Raw genomic sequence first — 19,856 nt, 5'->3', positions numbered from 1 at the left:
TTTGCTTCTTTATAACCAGTGCAAATATGCAAATGACTGCTTCAGCATTAAAGCTCGTGGCTTTTGTTCCCTCGCGTGGTATTCTGTGCACATATTTAAAAAACTAATACATCTTAAGAAAATGTAGCCCTTGGGTCCAAGTCCATTTTAGAAAGCACGTGCATAAGTAATGTCTCCTTCTTTTTAATAAAAGACGAAAGAAAACAAAAACCAGGATTTCCCCTCGACATATCATGCTGCGTGAGAAACACCACATGTCTGGGGACACACTACAAGGTTGGGGCAGTCTGCAACTTGCGCACTTCCAAATGCTCAAGAGCGCACGATCACTATAAAAAGAGGTCAGGGAGATTCGAATGGCACCTTTTCGTCGGCATTCCATCACCCACAATGCTTCTGCGACTGGCTCTTCTGGCTCTGTGCGTGGCTCTTTCAATAGGTAGGGTATGCTGTTGATCCGGATGGATTCAACGACTTCCACTGGTTCTGAACTGTGGAGGAGTTTCTTTAGCTAGATTTTTGTGAAATTAACGTAAAATTTCTCTCACTACTTTTCATGTTATAATAACATATATTTTTTTTTTATTTTAGTACTATATTATTTATCAGTTTCCTTTATCGAGGACTAAACTGATCCTCCGTAAAACGATGTGTGCTATCATACCGTATTCATCAGTGGTGTTTCAAAATTACACTTTCACATTCTATTACAATAATTATTCTAATAAACTGTAATTCTATTTTTCACTTTCGGAAAGAACTCCTTGTTAACACGCAGCACGTAAATCATTTTATCCCCAGCAATGTGATTCTTTGGAAAGTTTCTTATTGATTCGTTGTACTGCTTACTCTTGCAGTCTTTCATAAAATCGTTTCCTTCCCCTCTCCAGTTCTCCTTTTCTTCAGGTCTGGGCTAGATAAGGGTATGGGGCTGGCCCTCAGGGCCCTCACATCAGCCTCTACATTGCAGTATTTGTTGTCACATGCATCAGCATCAATCATTTCGACAGCTTCCAACAAATTAGAAGTTTACTACTCTTATTACGATTACGGTTCCATAACCCTAGGCCCCTCCCCACCTTTCTTACAGACTCGCACGGATGAAAAGCCTCTCACCATCGTATTTTTTTCTCTCTGAAGGGCTTCCCCAGGTGCCAAAACTCTACAGGAGGAAGCCTATTCCCATTGGAATAGTTGGAGGAGACGAGGCCGCGCCAGGAGAATTCCCCCACCAGATTTCAATGCAGGTTAACAGCATCTTCGGAAGGTATCACTCCTGCGGTGGCTCCGTCTACAACGAGAATTACGTCATCACCGCCGCTCACTGCACTGAAGGGTAGGCTATGTGGTCTCAAAGAGAGAGAGAGAGAGAGAGAGAGAGAGAGAGAGAGAGAGAGAGAGAGAGAGAGAGAGATGAATAATTTTATTTTGTAGAATTTCAGCACACACAAATCTCTTTCTCTGCCCTGAAAAGTTCTACTGAATTGTATCAAAATTTGTGACATTCGATTTCATTACTAAAATCTTACTGCAGCCACCACAGTGAGCGCAGTCTGGACACGACTAAACTCTCGTTTTAAACATTAAACACTCTTCTCCTCCTCCTCCCCCTCCCCATCCTCCTTCTTCTTCTTCTTCTTCTTCTTCTTCGATACGGAAATCTTTATTAGATTATCAACAAACTATTCACCAATCAGCTAATATTTTGCTTTTAATTATTAGCACAACTGAAGCGCTACTCCTTCATTAAAAGTTTGCCTGTAGGAATGTAGATTTCAAAAAACGAGTTTTCGTTCCCTTTAAGGAAACAGCCAGCCATGAAAACACGCACTAATCATCAACATTGTCCTAATACACACATAAATGCCTTACAATCATAAATACAAGTGGGTTGGACTGAGGTAGTCATTTCTCGTACTTAAAACCAGCATCATTAACCAGGCACTTTCTCCCCACATCAGCCTAGGAGCCAGCGACGTCGTAGTTGTCGCTGGGGAATACGACTTGAGTGTCGAATCAGGCGACGAGCAGACCATCGACGCTGAAGCTCTGACCGCCCACGAGAGTTTTGACACCAAGTCGATGGAGAACGACGTCGCCCTCATCAAGCTGTCCACGCCCTTGGTGATCAACGACATGGTCAAGGCAATCGAGCTCCCAGCCCAGCTGGAGTTAGTCGAACCTGGCACTGTCTGTACCACCACCGGATGGGGCACGACTAGCGAGGGCGGCTCCCTGCCAGACAAACTCCGAAAGGTGACTCATTTCAGTTCAAAAGACGCCTTTTGTCTTTCCGCGTTTCTCTTTAAATTTTTCATCTTTAAGATGCATTTTTTTTTTAGATGGGGGGCGGGGAAAAGCCATGGACAATGTGACGGGCAACCTAATTCCCTTTTCTACCCCCGGCGGAGGCAGGTTAGATAGCCTAGGACACACAAAGGAAGGTAGAAAACTCTACATCCTGGACGTGATGAGTAGGAAAAGACTGCCTGAGCCAGCTGACTCCCTGCAACAATAATCTTCTTAAAGTCTGTAAAGCGATGACGTCATTTTACGTAATTTCCCGAATACTGAAAGCTTATTCTTACTTATAGTCTCCATTAATTTTATCTACGAAACTTCGTTGGGCAAAACTTACTGCATGCTCTTATAGTTCATTCCAATAAAATGTATTTTCATATTAAATAATGATAACAATAACAATAGGTGAAAACTGTATTAGTAACTGATTCCATTCTGTCCAATCCAACTAGTTATAGTTCAAACAACAAACGCAATTCTTTTATGTAAGCAAGTTTACAACAGGACTGTTTCCAGTTTTTGGTTGGCGTCATCTGCATATCCAGCATCATCAGTACGGCTCTTTTTCCACGATTTTCTCACATTTATTTATGTCATCAAAAGACAAATGCACCATTAACACCACATCCGACCCTCTACTTTACAGTGAGATCATTAACGGGCACATCATTACCAGCACGTTCCACATTCAGCTGTTGAGTCGCGCACGCGTCCCGCTAACGGCACGTCGCTGTCTTTCTCTTGCAGGTGGATGTGCCCGTCGTCGCTGACGAAAGTTGCCGAGAGTCTTACGGTGCCTCTGACATCGTCGACTCCATGCTGTGCGCAGGATACCCCGAGGGCGGCAAGGACACCTGCCAGGGAGACTCCGGCGGTCCCTTCGTCTGCGGAGGAAAACTCCACGGAATCGTCTCCTGGGGGTACGGGTGCGCTCGCCCCAACTACCCTGGAGTCTACACAGAAGTTGCCTACTTCCGGGACTGGATCGAGGAGCACGCCGTCTAATCTGGACGAAAGAAAATCGACGTTGGTTTTTCGGTGACTCGACTGCTTAGATATTCAAGGACGATCATGCGTGTCAATAAAGCTTTTCAGTTTGGTTATTTGTGCAGTTCTTTTCATCTCCTCTGTCGAGAGTCCTTGCTGGTATAAGGCCAATATGCGCTAAAGGAAACAGCTATCTGAGTTGATCTGAATGTCTAGTCTTGGGAGTACGGGCAACTGAAAGAGCATTAACATATTAACACACTGAGTGATGAAACGTGGATAAAGAAAAAACCCTCTCTCTCTCTCTCTCTCTCTCTCTCTCTCTCTCTCTCTCTCTCTCTCTCTCTCTCTCTCTCGGATGATCTCTACCTCAAGCATTAAAAATTCTTATCGTCACCATCAACATCTAACTTCCAAGAATGAAGGGCAATTTTGCCTTTATGGTGACAATTCTTTATATCTCTAAAAAAAAAGCATCTAACATTATTAGACAGTCCACAAAATCATACACGCAAGTTGCAATCCTTCACGGGTTCTGAGAACTAAGGCTGTAAAATACTGGACGTTGATATGCAGCTTGCATTGGAATCCCCTTCCCAATGACCCAGAAGGTCAGCATTTTAGGCCTTTTCTGTGCCAAACCTGTTTGTGAAATATTACGAAGATAAAGATGCAAGACATAATTTTAATGAATATTGCCCTGGATTCTAAGCATGAATAAATTTTAGAACGTAAGCAAAGCAATATGAAAGCACAAAGCTTTATAGAGCCGTTACTGATTTCTAAATTTTATCTATAGCAGTTATACGTTTTACTGAGTGAATTGAAATATCATGAACTTATCTGGCAAAGAATAACGTAGGAGTCAGGTTGAATAGATATAGCTAATAGGGTATCCAATAAAAAAAATGGTTGCTGAAATAAGCGTGCCATACCACGAAAGTCAACGAGGGAAAGAAAACAAAAGTGTGCTTAAGTGCGTCCCCAAGCGAAGAAAATCAGTCGCAATATTAAGGAAAGGCCTTGGCATAAACTACCATAGCCCAGGATTTAACCAAAATCCGACATCAGGCGACTAAATAACGCCCTCTGAAGTTGCAAGAGACTGTCGCCCCAACGCCCTCTGAAGTTGCAAGAGACTGTCGCCCCAACACAGTCTCTTCCAAACACACGTGTGTGTTCGTCATCCATCGGAGGGGACAAGACAGTACAAGAGCATCTCGTTTTCTTTCCCTGACGGAACGCGACTTCAACCATACAATATTTCCGTCTGTTTCTCCCTAAACATTGTTGTCTTGATTTATGTACAATCACCACTACTTGCATTGCCATGCAAGCATTCTAATCATGTACTCATAATGTTCCACCGAATCTTCTGCATCAAACAGTATGTATGTTTCTGTTTGTGAAGAAGCCAAACGTCTTGTAAGGACTGGGGATTGAGTGACATACTGGCTGGGTGTTTACTGGTTTAATGGTAGTTCCTTACTGAGATAAATGTACAATGTTGTTGTTTTAGATTTAGCTGGCCTTGTGCCAGCACGGGCTCTTGCTCCTAGAGCAGCCCGTAACTCTATGTTGATGATGAGCCTGTGAGATGGGTAGGTTAATGAAAACTTTATTATGATACATGAAAGTGAGTTTGGTGGGGGTGAAAATGTACAGAATCTTCGAAGATGTTATTGACGCGTGCGAGCGGTAAGGTAGCGTCTACACGCAGACAGGTAAAAACAGAGGTACAGGCTCGGGCATCTGTGTTTGCCGGTAGACAAACAGATGGCGATATCAAGAGACATAATTAAACACTCCAGTGATGAAATATACATCAATGGAAAAGCCAGGAAATTCTACACATGGCCATTGCATAAGATTCGAGACAGATTAATGGATACAATGCAATAGCATAATATATGTGAAATGGAGAGACATTTGGCGTCTTCACAAACAGAACACACACAGTTTGATACAGAAGATTCGTTTGGTTTATTATGAGTACATGATTAGAATGCTTGCATGGCAATGCAAGTAGTGGTGATTGCACATACATTAAGACAACAATGCTTAGGGAGAAACAGACGGAAATATTGTATGGTTGAAATCGCGTTCCTGTAGAGAAGAGAAACGAGAGCGCTCTGTTTTGTCCTGTCCACTCCGATGATGACGATTGACGAACACACGTGTTTGGAAGAGGCAGCGTCGGGCTCTTACAAATACTCTCCCCCAAGACGTGGGTAACGTCTGATTGTCATTGTTTGGAAGAGACGGCGACGGGCTCTTACAATGTTCCCCCGCAAGCAAGGCATCTATGCGGAAATTGTCTTGCCGACAATTGTAGTTGGCTTGAAGGGCTTGGGCTGGGGCGGGTAGGAGGCTGAAGGGTGGCGCCCGGCCAGCAGAGCTCGAGGAGGACGGGAGCAGGTTGAAGGGTGACGTCGGATGATCCCCGGTGGCGGCTCGGGGCTGAAGGATGACGGCAGCTGATCTTGGTAGCCAGCTCGGGAGGGGCGGCAGCGGCTGAAGGATGACGCGTGGCTGGTCCTTCGTTGGTCAGCTCGTCCTGTACGAGTGCGGGGGCGGCTTCAGGTTTCCTGGGGGAGGTATCCAGGGCTCCGGTGGTGGGGTGGTGGGGTGGGTAATCTCTGAGGGTCGGACTTCTACTGAGAACTCAGGAACGGCGGGAAACAGCGGGCGAGGCGAATGGTCTGTCGTTGGCGTGGAGTCGTCATCTTGGGTCGGCCGGTCCTTGGTCACTCCGGGTCACCAGTGTAAGGACTGGGGATTGAGTGACATACTTGCTGGGTGTTTACTGGTTTTATTGGTAGTTCCTTACTGAGATAAATGAACATGTTGTTGTTTTAGATTTAGCTGGCCTTGTGCCAGCACAGGCTCTTGCTCTAGAGCAGCCCGTAACTCTATGTTAATTGTTGATGATGAGCCTGTGAGATGGGTAGGTTAATGAAAACTTTGTTATGATACATGAAAGTGATTTTGGTGGGGGTGAAAATGTACAGAATCTTGAAGATGTTATTGGCGTCTTGGTAAAGTGGCGTCTACACGCAGACAGGTAAAAACAGAGGTACAGGCTCCGGGCATCTGTGTTTGCCGGGTAGACAAACAGATAAGCGATATCAAGAGACATAATTAAACACTCAGTGATGAAATATACATCAATGGAAAAAGCCAGGAAATTCTACACATGGCCAATTGCATAAGATTCGAGACAGATTAATGGACAATGCAATAGCATAATATATGTGAAATGGAGAGACATTTGGCGTCTTCACAAACAGAAACACACACAGTTTGATACAGAAGATTCGTTGGAACATTATGAGTACATGATTAGAATGCTTGCATGGCAATGCAAGTAGTGGTGATTGCACATACATTAAGACAACAATGCTTAGGGAGAAACAGACGGGAAATATTGTATGGTTGAAATCGCGTTCCTGTAGAAAGAGAACGAGGCGCTCCTGTGTTTGTCCTGTCCCTCCGATGATGACGATTGGCGAACACACCGTGTTTGGAAGGGCAGCGCAGGGCCGCCTAAATACTCTCCCCCAAGGCGTGGGTAACGCTGATTGTCGTGTTTGGAAGAGACGGCGACGGGCTCTTACAATGTTCCCCCATAAGCAAGCAAGCATCTATGCGGAAATTGTCTTGCCGACAATTGCTAGTTGGTTTGAAGGGCTTGGGCTAGGGCGGGTAGGAGGCTGAAGGGTGAGCGCCCGGCCAGCAAGAGCTCGAGGAGGACGGGAGCGGGTTGAAGGGTGACGTCGGATGATCGCCGGTGGCGGCTCGAGGGCTGAAGGATGGCGGCAGCTGATCCTTGGTAGCCAGCTCGGCGGCGCGGCTGAGATGACGTGGCTGGTCCTTCGTTGGTCGCTCGCGTCCTGTACGAGTGCGGGGGCGGCTTCAGGTTTCCTGGGAGGTATCAGGCTCCGGTGGTGGGGTGGTGGGGTGGGTAATCTCTGAGGTCGGACTTCTACCACTGAGAACTCAGGAACGGCGAAACAGCTGAGGCGGCGAATGGTCTGTCGGCGCGTGGAGTCGTCATCTTGGGTCGGCCGGGTCCTTGGTCACTCCGGGGTGCAGTGTAAGGACTGGGGATTGAGTGACATACTTGCTGGGTGTTTACTGGTTTTATTGGTAGTTCCTTATTGAGATAAATGAACATGTTGTTGTTTTAGATTTAGCTGGCCTTGTGCCAACACAGACTCTTGCTCTAGAGCAGCCCGTAGTAACTCTATGTTGAATTGTTGATGATGAGCCTGTAGAGATGGGTAGGTTAATGAAGCTTTATTATGATACATGAAAGTGATTTTTGGTGGGGTGAAAATGTACAGAATCTTGAAGATGTTATTGACGCGCGGCGCGGTAAGGTAAGCGTCTGCGCAGACAGGTAAAAACAGAGGTGGCTCGGGCATCTGTGTTGCGGTAGACAAACAGATGGCGATATCAGAGACATAATTAAACACTCTCAGTGATGAAATATACATCAATGGAAAAACCAGGAAATTCTACACATGGCCAATTGCATGAATTCGAGACAGATTAATGGATACAATGCAACAGCATAATATATGTGAAATGGAGAGACATTTAGCGTCTTCACAAACAGAAACACACACAGTTTGATACAGAAGATTCGTTGGAACATTTGGTACATGATTAGAATGCTTGCATGGCAATGCAAGTAGTGGTGCGATTGCATACATTAAGACAACAATGTTTAGGGGAGAAACAGACGGAAATATTGTATGGTTGAAATCGCGTTCCTGTAGAGAAAGAGAACGAGCGCTCCTGTTTTGTCCTGTCCACTCCGATGATGACGATTGGACGAACACACGTGTTTGGAAGAGGCAGCGTCGAACTCTTACAAATACTCTCCCCCAAGACGTGGTAACGTCTGATTGTCGTGTTTGGAAGAGACGGCGCGTGGGCTCTTACAATGTTCCCCATAAACAAGGCATCTATCACGGAAATTGTCTTACCGACAATTGTCAGTTGGCTTAGAGGGCTTGGGCTAGCGGGTAGGAGGCTGAAGGGTGGCGCCACGGCCAGCAGAGCTCGAGGAGGACGGGGAGGCGGGTTGAAGGGTGGCGTCGGATGATCTCTTCGGTGGCGGCTCGAGGGCTGAAGGATGATGGCAGCTGATCCTTGGTAGCCAGCTCGGGAGGGGCGGCAGCGGCTGAAGGATGACGTGGCTGGTCCTTCGTTGGTCAGCTCGTCCTGTACGAGTGCGGGGGCGGCTTCAGGTTTCCCTGGGAGTATCCAGGGCTCCGGTGGTGGGGTGGTGGGGTGGGTAATCTCTGAGGGTCGGACTTCTACTGAGAACTCAGAACGCGGAAACAGCGAGGCGGCGAATGGTCTGTCGTGGCGTCGCGTCATCTTGGTCGGCCGGGTCCTTGGGTCCTCCGGGGTCACCAGTGTAAGGACTGGGGATTGAGTGACATACTTGCTGGTGTTTACTGGTTTATTGGTAGTTCCTTACTGAGATAAATGAACATGTTGTTGTTTTAGATTTAGCTGGCCTTGAAAGAAATCTGCTCCTAGAGCAGTAACCCTATGTTGAATTGTTGATGATGAGCCTGTGAGATGGGTGGGGTTAATGAAAACTTTTATTATGATACATGAAAGTGATTTTGGTGGGGGTGAAAATGTACAGAATCTTCGAAGATGTTATTGGCGTGAATGCGGTAAGGGTAGCGTCTACGCCAGACAGGTAAAAACAGAGGTACAGCTCGGGCATCTGTGTTTGCGGTAGACAAACAGATGGCGATATCAAGAGACATAATTAAACACTCAGTGATGAAATATACATCAATGGAAAAGCCAGGAAATTCTACATGGCCATTGCATAAGATTCGAGACAGATTAATGGATGCAATGCAATAGCATAATATATGTGAAATGGAGAGACATTTGGCGTCTTCACAAACAGAAACAACACAGTTTGATACAGAAGATCGTTGGAACATTGTAGTACATGATTAGAATGCTTGCATGGCAATGCAAGTAGTGGTGATTGCACATACATTAAGACAACAATGCTTAGGAGAAACGAGACGGAAATATTGTATGGTTGAAATCGCGTTCCTGTAGAGAAAGAGAACGAGAGCGGCTCCTGTTTGTCCTGTCCACCCCGATGATGACGATTGGCGGGCCACGTGTTTGGAAGAGGCAGCGTGACTCTCTACAAATACTCTCCCCCAAGACGTGGTAGCGTCTGATTGTCGTGTTGGAAGAACGGCGACGGCTCCACAATGTTCCCCCGCCCAAGCAAGGCATCTATCGCGAAATTGTCTTGCCGACAATTGTGAGTTGGCTTGAAGGGCTTGGGCTAGAAGCGGGTAGGAGGCTGAAGGGTGGCGCCGGCCAGCAAGAGCTCGAGGAGCATGGAGCGGGTTGAAGGTGACGTCGGATGATCGCCGGTGGCGGCTCGAGGGCTGAAGGACGACGGCAGCTGATCCTTGGTAGCCAGCTGGGAGGCGGCAGCGGCTGGAGATGGCGGCTGGTCCTACGTTGGTCAGCTCAATCCCCTGTACGAAGTGCGGGGCGGCTTCAGGTTTCCTGGGGAGGTATCCAGGGCTCCGGTGGTGGGGTGGTGGGGTGGTAATCTCTGAGGGTCGGACTTCTACTGAGAACTCAGGAACGGCGGGAAACAGCGGAGGCCCGAATGGTCTGGTCGCGTGGGTCGTCATCTTGGGTCGGCCGGTCCTTCGTCCTCGGTCACCAGTGTAAGGACTGGGGATTGAGTGACATACTTGCTGGTGTTTACTGGTTTTATTGGTAGTTCCTTACTGGGAGATAAATGAACATGTTGTTGTTTTAGATTTAGCTGGCCTTGTGCCAGCACGGGCTCTGCTCCTAGAGCAGCCCGTAACTCTATGTTGAATTGTTGATGATGAGCCTGTGAGATGGGTAGGTTAATGAAAACTTTATTATGATACATGAAAGTGATTTTGGTGGGGGTGAAAATGTACAGATGTTCTTGAAGATGTTATTGGCGATGAAAAAGGTAGCGTCTACGCAGACAGGTAAAAACAGAGGTACAGGCTCGGGCATCTGTGTTGCGGTAGTGACAAACAGATGGCGATATCAAGAGACATAATTAAACACTCAGTGATGAAATATACATCAATGGAAAAAGCCAGGAAATTCTACACATGGCCAATTGCAAGATTTGAGACAGATTAATGGATACAATGCACAGCATAATATATGTAGAAATGGAGAGACATTTGGCGTCTTCACAAACAGAAACACACACAGTTTGATACAGAAGATTCGTTGGAACATATGAGTACATGATTAGAATGCTTGCATGGCAATGCAAGTAGTGGTGATTGCACATACATTAAACAACAATGCTTGGGAGAAACAGACGGAAATATTGTATGGTTGAAATCGCGTTCCTGTAGAGAAAGAAGAACGAGGCGGCTCCTGTTTTGTCCTGTCCTCCCGATGATGACGATTGGCGAACACACGTGTTTGGAAGAGGCGGCGTGCTCTACAAAATCTCTCCCAAGACGTGGGTAACGTCTGATTGTCGTGTTTGGAAGGAGAGGCGACAGGCTCTTACAATGTTCCCCCCACAAGCAAGGCATCTATGCAGGGTGTCTTGCCGACAATTGTAGATTGGTGAAGGGCTTGGGCTGGGCGGGTAGGAGGCTGAAGGGTGGCGCCCGGCCAGCAAGAGCTCGGGAGGAGGGCGGGGCGGGTTGAAGGGTGGCGTGGATGATCAACCGGTGGCCGGCTCGAGGCTGAAGGATGACGGCAGCTGATCCTTGGTAGCCAGCTCGGGAGGCGGCAGCGGCTGAAGGATGGCGTGGCTGGTCCTTCGTTGGTCGGCTCGTCCTGGTGCAGTGCGAGCGGCTTCAGGTTTCCTGGGGGAGGTATCCAGGCTCCGGTGGTGGGTGTGGTGGTGGGGTAATCTCTGAGGGTCGGACTTCTACTGAGAACTCAGGAGCGGCGGGGAAACAGCGAGGCGGCGGAATGGTCTGTCGGGCGTGGGTCGTCATCTTGAGTCGGCCGGGTCCTTGGGTCCTCCCGGGGTCACCAGTGTAAGGACTGGGGATTAGGTGACATACTTGCTGGGTGTTTACTGGTTTATTGGTAGTTCCTTACTGAGATAAATGAACATGTTGTTGTTTTTAGATTTAGCTGGCCTTGTGCCAGTAGCATCGGCTCTGCTCTAGAGCGCCCGTAACTCTATGTTGAATTGTTGATGATGAGCCTGTGAGATGGGTAGGTTAATGAAAACTTTTATTATGATACATGAAGTGATTTTGGTGGGGTGAAAATGTAACAGAATCTTGAAGATGTTATTAAGCGTGCGGCGGTAAGGTAAGCGATCTCTACACGCCAGACAGGTAAAAACAGAGTACAGGGTCGGGCATCTGTGTTTTGCGGTGAACAAACAGATGGCGATATCAGAGACATAATTAAACACTCAGTGATGAAATATAAACATCAATGGAAAAGCCAGAAATTCTACACATGGCCAATTGCATAAGATTCGAGACAGATTAATGGATACAATGCAATAGCATAATAATGTGAAATGGAGAGACATTTGGCGTCTTCACAAACAGAAAACACACACAGTTTGATACAGAAGATTCGTTGGAACATTATGAGTACATGATTAGAATGCTTGCATGGCAATGCAAGTAGTGGTGATTACATACATTAAGACAACAATGCTTAGGGAGAAACAGACGGAAATATTGTATGGTTGAAATCGCGTTCCTGTAGAAAGAGAACGAGGCGCTCCTGTTTTGTCCTGTCCACTCCGATGATGTGATTGGCGAACACACGTGTTTGGAAGAGGCAGCGTCGGGCTCTTACAAATACTCTCCCCCAAGACGTGGGTAACGTCTGATTGTCAGTGTTTGGAAGAGACGGCGACGGGCTCTTACAATGTTCCCCCCGCAAGCAAGGCATCTATGCGGAAATTGTCTTGCCGACAATTGTAGTTAGCTCGAAGGGCTTGGGCTAGGGGGCGGGTAGGAGGCTGAAGGGTGGCGCCCGGCCAGCAAGAGCTCGAGGAGGACGGGAGGCGGGTTGAAGGGTGACGTCGGATGATCCTTCGGTGGCCGGCTCGAGGGGCTGAAGGATGACGGCAGCTGATCCTTGGTAGCCAGCTCGGGAGGCGCAGCGGCTGAAGGATGACGTGGCTGGTCGCCGTTGGTCAGCTCGTCCTGTCTGCAGTCTTGAGGCAGCTTCAGGTTTCCTGGAGGAGGTATCAGGGCTCCCGGTGGTGGTGGGGTGGGTAATCTCTGAGGGTCGGACTACTGAGGAACTCAGGAACGGCAGGAAATGGCGAGGGCGAATGGTCTGTCGGTAGCGTGGTCGTCATCTTAGGTCGGCCGGGTCCTTCGGGTCCTCGGGTCACCAGTGTAAGGACTGGGGTTGAGTGACATACTTGCTGAGTGTTTACTGGTTTATTGGTAGTTCCTTACTGAGATAAATGAACATGTTGTTGTTTTAGAAGCTGGCCTTGTGCCAGCAGATCTTGCTCCTAGAGCAGCCCCGTAACTCTATGTTGAATTGTTGATGATGAGCCTGTGAGATGGGTAGGTTAATGAAAACTTTATTATGATACATGAAAGTGATTTTGGTGAAATTTGAAAATGCAGAATCTTCAGAAGATGTTATTGTAGCGTGCGAGCGGTAGGTAGCGTCTGCGCAGACAGGTAAAAACAGAGTACAGGCTCGGGCATCTGTGTTTGCGGCAGACAAACAGATGGCGATATCAAGACATAATTAAACACTCAGTGATGAAATATACATCAATGGAAAAGCCAGGAAATTCTACACATGGCCAATTGCATAAGATTCGAGACAGATTAATGGATACAATGCAATAGCATAATATATGTGAAATGGAGAGACATTTGGCGTCTTCACAAACAGAAACACACACAGTTTGATACAGAAGATTCGTTGGAACATTATGAGTACATGATTAGAATGCTTGCATGGCAATGCAAGTAGTGGTGATTGCACATACATTAAGACAACAATGCTTAGGGAGAAACAGACGGAAATATTGTATGGTTGAAATCGCGTTCCTGTAGAGAAAGAGAACGAGACGCTCCTGTTTTGTCCTGTCCACTCCGATGATGACGATTGACGAACACACGTGTTTGGAAGAGGCAGCGTCGGGCTCTTACAAATACTCTCCCCCAAGACGTGGGTAACGTCTGTTGTCGTGTTTGGAAGAGAGCGTCAGGGCGGAGGCTCTTACAATGTTCCCCCCAAGCATAACCAAGGCATCTATGCGAAATTGTCTTGCCGACAATTGTGAGTTGGCTTGAAGGGCTTGGGCTAGGGGCGGGTAGGAGGCTGAAGGGTGGCGCCCGGCCAGCAAGGAGCTCGAGGAGGACAGGGCGGGTTGAAGGGTGACGTCGGATGATCCTTCGGTGGCCGGCTCGAGGGCTGAAGGATGACGGCAGCTGATCCTTGGTAGCCAGCTCGGGAGGGGCGGCAGCGGCTGAAGGATGACGTGGCTGGTCCTTCGTTGGTCAGCTCGTCCTGTACGAGTGCGGGGGCGGCTTCAGGTTTCCTGGGGGAGGTATCCAGGGCTCCGGTGGTGGGGTGGTGGGGTGGGTAATCTCTGAGGGTCGGACTTCTACTGAGAACTCAGGAACGGCGGGAAACAGCGAGGCGGCGAATGGTCTGTCGGCGCGTGGGTCGTCATCTTGGGTCGGCCGGGTCCTTCGGGTCACTCCGGGGTCACCAGTGTAAGGACTGGGGATTGAGTGACATACTTGCTGGGTGTTTACTGGTTTATTGGTAGTTCCTTACTGAGATAAATGAACATGTTGTTGTTTTAGATTTAGCTGGCCTTGTGCCAGCACGGGCTCTTGCTCCTAGAGCAGCCCGTAACTCTATGTTGAATTGTTGATGATGAGCCTGTGAGATGGGTAGGTTAATGAAAACTTTATTATGATACATGAAAGTGATTTTGGTGGGGGTGAAAATGTACAGAATCTTCGAAGATGTTATTGACGCGTGCGAGCGGTAAGGTAGCGTCTACACGCAGACAGGTAAAAACAGAGGTACAGGCTCGGGCATCTGTGTTTGCCGGTAGACAAACAGATGGCGATATCAAGAGACATAATTAAACACTCAGTGATGAAATATACATCAATGGAAAAGCCAGGAAATTCTACACATGGCCAATTGCATAAGATTCGAGACAGATTAATGGATACAATGCAATAGCATAATATATGTGAAATGGAGAGACATTTGGCGTCTTCACAAACAGAAACACACACAGTTTGATACAGAAGATTCGTTGGAACATTATGAGTACATGATTAGAATGCTTGCATGGCAATGCAAGTAGTGGTGATTGCACATACATTAAGACAACAATGCAGGAGAAACAGACGGAAATATTGTATGGTTGAAATCGGCGTTCCTGTAGAGAAAGAGAACGAGGCGCTCCTGTTTTGTCCTGTCCTCCGATGATGGCGATTGAGCGAACACACGTGTTTGGAAGAGGCAGCGTCGGGCTCTTCAAATCTCTCCCCAAGACGTGGGTAACGTCTGATTGTCATTGTTTGGAAGAGACGGCGACGGGCTCTTACAATGTTCCCCGCAAGCAAGGCATCTATCGGAAATTGTGTTTACCGACAATTGTAGTTGGCTTCAAGGGCTTAGGGCTAGGGGCGGGTAGGAGGCTGAAGGGTGGCGCCGGCCAGCAAGAGCTCGGAGGACGGGAGCGGGTTGGTGACGTCGGATGATCGCCGGTGGCGGCTCGAGGGCTGAAGGATGACGGCAGCTGATCCTTGGTAGCCAGCTCGGGAGGGGCGGCAGCGGCTGAAGGATGGCGTGGCTGGTCGCCGTTGGTCAGCTCGTCCCTCACGAGTGCGGGGCGCTTCAGGTTTCCTGGGGAGGTATCCAGGAGCTCCGGTGGTGGGGTGGTGGGTAATCTCTGGTCGGACTTCTTCTGAGAACTCAGGAACGGCGGGAAACAGCGAGGCGGCGAATGGTCTGTCGGCGCGTGGGTCGTCATCTTGGGTCGGCCGGGTCCTTCGGGTCACTCCGGGGTCACCAGTGTAAGGACTGGGGATTGAGTGACATACTTGCTGGGTGTTTACTGGTTTATTGGTAGTTCCTTACTGAGATAAATGAACATGTTGTTGTTTTAGATTTAGCTGGCCTTGTGCCAGCACGGGCTCTTGCTCCTAGAGCAGCCGTAACTCTATGTTGGTGTTGATGATGAGCCTGTGAGATGGGTAGGTTAATGAAAACTTTATTATGATACATGAAAGTGATTTTGGTGGGGGAAATGTACAGAATCTTCGAAGATGTTATTGTGTTGCTGGCGGTGCAGTAGCGTCTACACGCAGACAGGTAAAAACAGAGGTACAGGCTCGGGCATCTGTGTTTGCCGGTAGACAAACAGATGGCGATATCAAGAGACATAATTAAACACTCAGTGATGAAATATACATCAATGGAAAAGCCAGGAAATTCTACACATGGCCAATTGCATAAGATTCGAGACAGATTAATGGATACAATGCAATAGCATAATATATGTGAAATGGAGAGACATTTGGCGTCTTCACAAACAGAAACACACACAGTTTGATACAGAAGATTCGTTGGAACATTATGAGTACATGATTAGAATGCTTGCATGGCAATGCAAGTAGTGGTGATTGCACATACATTAAGACAACAATGCTTAGGGAGAAACAGACGGAAATATTGTATGGTTGAAATCGCGTTCCTGTAGAGAAAGAGAACGAGACGCTCCTGTTTTGTCCTGTCCACTCCGATGATGACGATTGACGAACACACGTGTTTGGAAGAGGCAGCGTCGGGCTCTTACAAATACTCTCCCCCAAGACGTGGGTAACGTCTGATTGTCATTGTTTGGAAGAGACGGCGACGGGCTCTTACAATGTTCCCCCCGCAAGCAAGGCATCTATGCGGAAATTGTCTTGCCGACAATTGTAGTTGGCTTGAAGGGCTTGGGCTAGGGGCGGGTAGGAGGCTGAAGGGTGGCGCCGGCCAGCAAGAGCTCGAGGAGGACGGGAGCGGGTTGAAGGGTGACGTCGGATGATCCTTCGGTGGCCGGCTCGAGGGCTGAAGGATGACGGCAGCTGATCCTTGGTAGCCAGCTCGGGAGGGGCGGCAGCGGCTGAAGGATGACGTGGCTGGTCCTTCGTTGGTCAGCTCGTCCTGCGAGTCGAAGAGAGGGCGGCTTCAGGTTTCCTGGGAGAGTATCCAGGGCTCGGTGGTGGGGTGGTGGGGTGGGTAATCTCTGAGGTCGGACTTCACTGAGAACTCAGGAACGGCTGAAACAGCGAGGCGGCGAATGGTCTGTCGGCGCGTGGGTCGTCATCTTGGTCGGCCGGGTCCTTGGTCACTCCAGGGTCACCAGTGTGGGACTGGGGATTGGTGACATACTTGCTGGGTGTTTACTGGTTTATTGGTAGTTCCTTACTGAGATAAATGAACATGTTGTTGTTTTAGATTTAGCTGGCCTTGTGCCAGCATGGGCTCTTGCTCCTAGAGCAGCCCGTAACTCTATGTTGAATTGTTGATGATGAGCCTGTGAGATGGGTAGGTTAATGAAAACTTTATTATGATACATGAAAGTGATTTTGGTGGGGGTGAAAATGTACAGAATCTTCGAAGATGTTATTGACGCGTGCGAGCGGTAAGGTAGCGTCTACACGCAGACAGGTAAAAACAGAGGTACAGGCTCGGGCATCTGTGTTTGTCGGTATACAAACAGATGGCGATAGCCATCTGTTTGTCTACCGACAAACACATCAAGAGACATAATTAAACATTCAGTGATGAAATATACATCAATGGAAAAGCCAGGAAATTCTACACATGGCCAATTGCATGAGATTCGAGACAGATTAATGGATACAATGCAGTAGCATAATATATGTGAAATGGAGAGACATCTGGCGTCTTCACAAACAGAAACACACATACAGTTGATACAGAAGATTCGTTGGAACATTGTGAGTACATGATTAGAATGCTTGCATGGCAATGCAAGTAGTGGTGATTGCACATACATTAAGACAACAATGCTTAGGGGAGAAACAGACGGAAATATTGTATGGTTGAAATCGCGTTCCTGTAGAGAAAGAGAACGGAGACGCTCCTGTTTGTCCCTGTCCCACTCCGTGATGATGACGATTGACGAACACACACGTGTTTGGAAGAGGCAGCGTCGGGCTCTTACAGTCTCACCATTTCACATATATTATGCTACTGCATTGTATTCATTAATCTGTCTCGGATCTCATGCAATTGGCCACATGTAGAATGTCCTGGCCTTTCCATTGATATGTGTTTTATTACTGTACGTTTATTGTCTCTCTCACAATCGCCATCTGTTTGTCTGCCGACAAACACAGATGCCCAAATCATTACCTCTGTTTCCCCCTGTCTGTGTGTAGATGCTACTTTACCGCTCACACACGCCAATATCTTCGAAGATTCTGTACATTCATTCAGTAAGAAACTACCAATAAACCAGTCAACACCCAGCCAGTATGTCATTCAATCCCGTCCTTACAAAGTGACCCAGCTGATACAACCAGGGGCAGAGGACTTTCCTCTTTTGTTTTCGAATCTTTTTGTTCTCGTGACTTCAACGCGATTGTTGTTACATTACATTGGCCTTATACCAGCTTCGGATCTGCTTTGTAGCCTATTCACAGTATGATATTAGGCATCCTGGTTCTGTTGACGGTAGGGGTCCTCGTCATTTCAAAACAAATTCCTTAGGTTTCTGGGACCTCTTCACCCTGACCGAAAGTGCTAAGCCCTTAAGCCCTCAGGGGCTACCGATCATCAGTCTAAGAGCTCAAAATTTCCTAATGAAGAGGCTCTAAACACTCCAACATTTCAAATGAAGAATATAAATACCCCAAACTTTCTAATGAAGTCTCTTAACCGTCCAAGGTTACGAATGAGTCGACGCAACCTGAAATTCTTAATGAAGCACCTGTAAGACCAAAATGTTTAGATGAAAGAGCTTCTGACCACTCCTAAGTTCCTTATAAAGGTCATCTACGCAACCATAGGTTTCTAATAGAGCTTGTATTTCATGATTCCTAACAATGCGCTTCTAAGCACTCTAAGGTAAATAGCCTGACACTCCAAATTGAACAACGAAGACCACTAAGCACTATAAGATTTCTAACAAAGAGCATCTGCGCTCTCCAAGGATTCTAGCAAAGAACCTCTAAGCACTCCCAGGTTCCTAGTTAAGAACTCTTAAGCACAACAAGGTTTCTAAGGCAAAACCATAACATTCCAAATCTTTATAAAGACTAAATGTTACACACTAACATAGCATCTACGCAGTATTAGTTCAATTCATCTCTTCTATCCCTATCTTCGTAAAGCATCATGATAAATTTTCGTTTCTTATAAAGACTAAATGCCACGCATTCATCAAGGACATAAAAAAACTTGTTCATTGTTATCAAAATCAGCTAGACTTATGTCATCAAGGAACCTCGCTCCCACGAGACACACCATGACCAAGCAACATTCAGCCAAAGATCCATTGACATTAGGGTCCTGTAACGACAATTAACTTTAATATGACATCTGTGGATTTACACTGTTTATTTCTGTTTACGGGGACGGGGTGAGTGGGGAGGAAAGATTTTTATCTTATAATTTTTATTCTTATACTATGAACCGTTATCTGGACGTTTATTTGCGTCAGCACTTTGGTGTTATTTAATTTCACTTTTATGAGATTTTTTTTTATATTTGTATGCTTTGCGAATCCTTCCTACAGAGAGAGATATGCAGGATGCCACCTCTACAGTCTTTTAGGCTAAGGAACAGGCCTAATTAGTGTGTTACTTTTAGTTACTGGAATTAGGTGGAAAAATCAGCAACTTTTCCAGCTTCTTAGGTCTGTGAGGTCAAAGAGACAGAACTGGGTACTGACTAATTTATTTGTTGTTGTTTCAGATTTAGCTGGCCTTGTGCCAGCACGGGCTCTTAATCCTAGAGCAGCCCGTAAGTAATTTATTTACCCGGGCACAGGTGTACATAGCAGCGTGCGGACGGAAACAGAGTGCCCGACCTTCGACTTACGTGACCCTTACGCTGAGTGAGAGCAATTTGCGTTCGTTAACAGTCAATCAAATAGCAATAATAAGAGACGTAATGTGCATACAGTGATAAAGTATATATTGGCGAAAAGGCCAGGAAATTCTACATACAAATATATACATGAGATTCTCGCTGCGTTGATAGATGCGGTACATGATCGTGATTGTTGGAAAAGGAAGATACGTGTGACGTCTTTACAGGTCTAACCAGAACACAGCTTCAGATAACTGCTGTTTCTCGCTCAGTGCTAATCGCCATACTGATAATATGCTAGACATTTTGCTACCAAAGAATGTAACAGCTTCAATACAATGTCAGACAATTTTTCTTCCGGGGAATGAAAGACCCTTCAATAAATGTCAGGAAATTTGCTTCCAAAGATTGCAAAACCTATAAAATATGAAATTTTCTTCCAGAGAACAAAAGAAAAA

At 46.9% G+C, this 19,856-nt stretch overlaps 2 protein-coding genes across 2 annotated transcripts; one reads left to right on the top strand and one right to left on the bottom strand.

The window, feature by feature from the left end:
- Positions 1-290: 290 nt before the first annotated feature.
- LOC136841600 (trypsin-1-like) lies at positions 291-3,404 on the top strand. The gene is made up of 4 exons (XM_067108672.1): positions 291-439; positions 1,141-1,336; positions 1,962-2,256; positions 3,049-3,404. The coding sequence occupies exons 1-4, from the start codon at positions 391-393 to the stop codon at positions 3,304-3,306; spliced, it is 798 nt and encodes a 265-aa protein (XP_066964773.1). The 5' UTR covers positions 291-390; the 3' UTR covers positions 3,307-3,404.
- Positions 3,405-12,269: 8,865 nt separating this feature from the next.
- On the bottom strand, positions 12,270-15,322 carry LOC136841913 (uncharacterized). Its single transcript, XM_067109333.1, has 2 exons — positions 14,942-15,322; positions 12,270-12,572 (listed from the first exon to the last, which is right to left on the bottom strand). Exons 1-2 carry the CDS (start codon positions 15,320-15,322, stop codon positions 12,270-12,272), a joined length of 684 nt encoding a protein of 227 aa, XP_066965434.1.
- Positions 15,323-19,856: the final 4,534 nt, after the last annotated feature.

Source organism: Macrobrachium rosenbergii, chromosome 9 (genome assembly GCF_040412425.1).
Source record: "Macrobrachium rosenbergii isolate ZJJX-2024 chromosome 9, ASM4041242v1, whole genome shotgun sequence".
NCBI lineage: Eukaryota > Metazoa > Arthropoda > Malacostraca > Decapoda > Palaemonidae > Macrobrachium > Macrobrachium rosenbergii.
The sequence above is the reverse complement of the archived record's forward strand: the minus strand, read 5'-3'. Positions and strand labels throughout refer to the sequence as shown.

Coding starts and splice junctions, on each gene's coding strand:
- LOC136841600 (XM_067108672.1), top strand. CDS start 391: ATGCTTCTGCGACTGGCTCTTCTGGCTCTGTGCGTGGCTCTTTCAATA. Junction 1,337..1,961: donor GCCGCTCACTGCACTGAAGG/GTAGGCTATGTG, acceptor TCCCCACATCAG/CCTAGGAGCCAGCGACGTCG. Junction 2,257..3,048: donor TGCCAGACAAACTCCGAAAG/GTGACTCATTTC, acceptor TTTCTCTTGCAG/GTGGATGTGCCCGTCGTCGC.
- LOC136841913 (XM_067109333.1), bottom strand. CDS start 15,322: ATGACGACCCACGCGCCGACAGACCATTCGCCGCCTCGCTGTTTCCCG. Junction 12,573..14,941: donor CCTTGAAGCCAACTACAATT/GTCGGTAAACAC, acceptor TCCGACCCTCAG/AGATTACCCACCCCACCACC.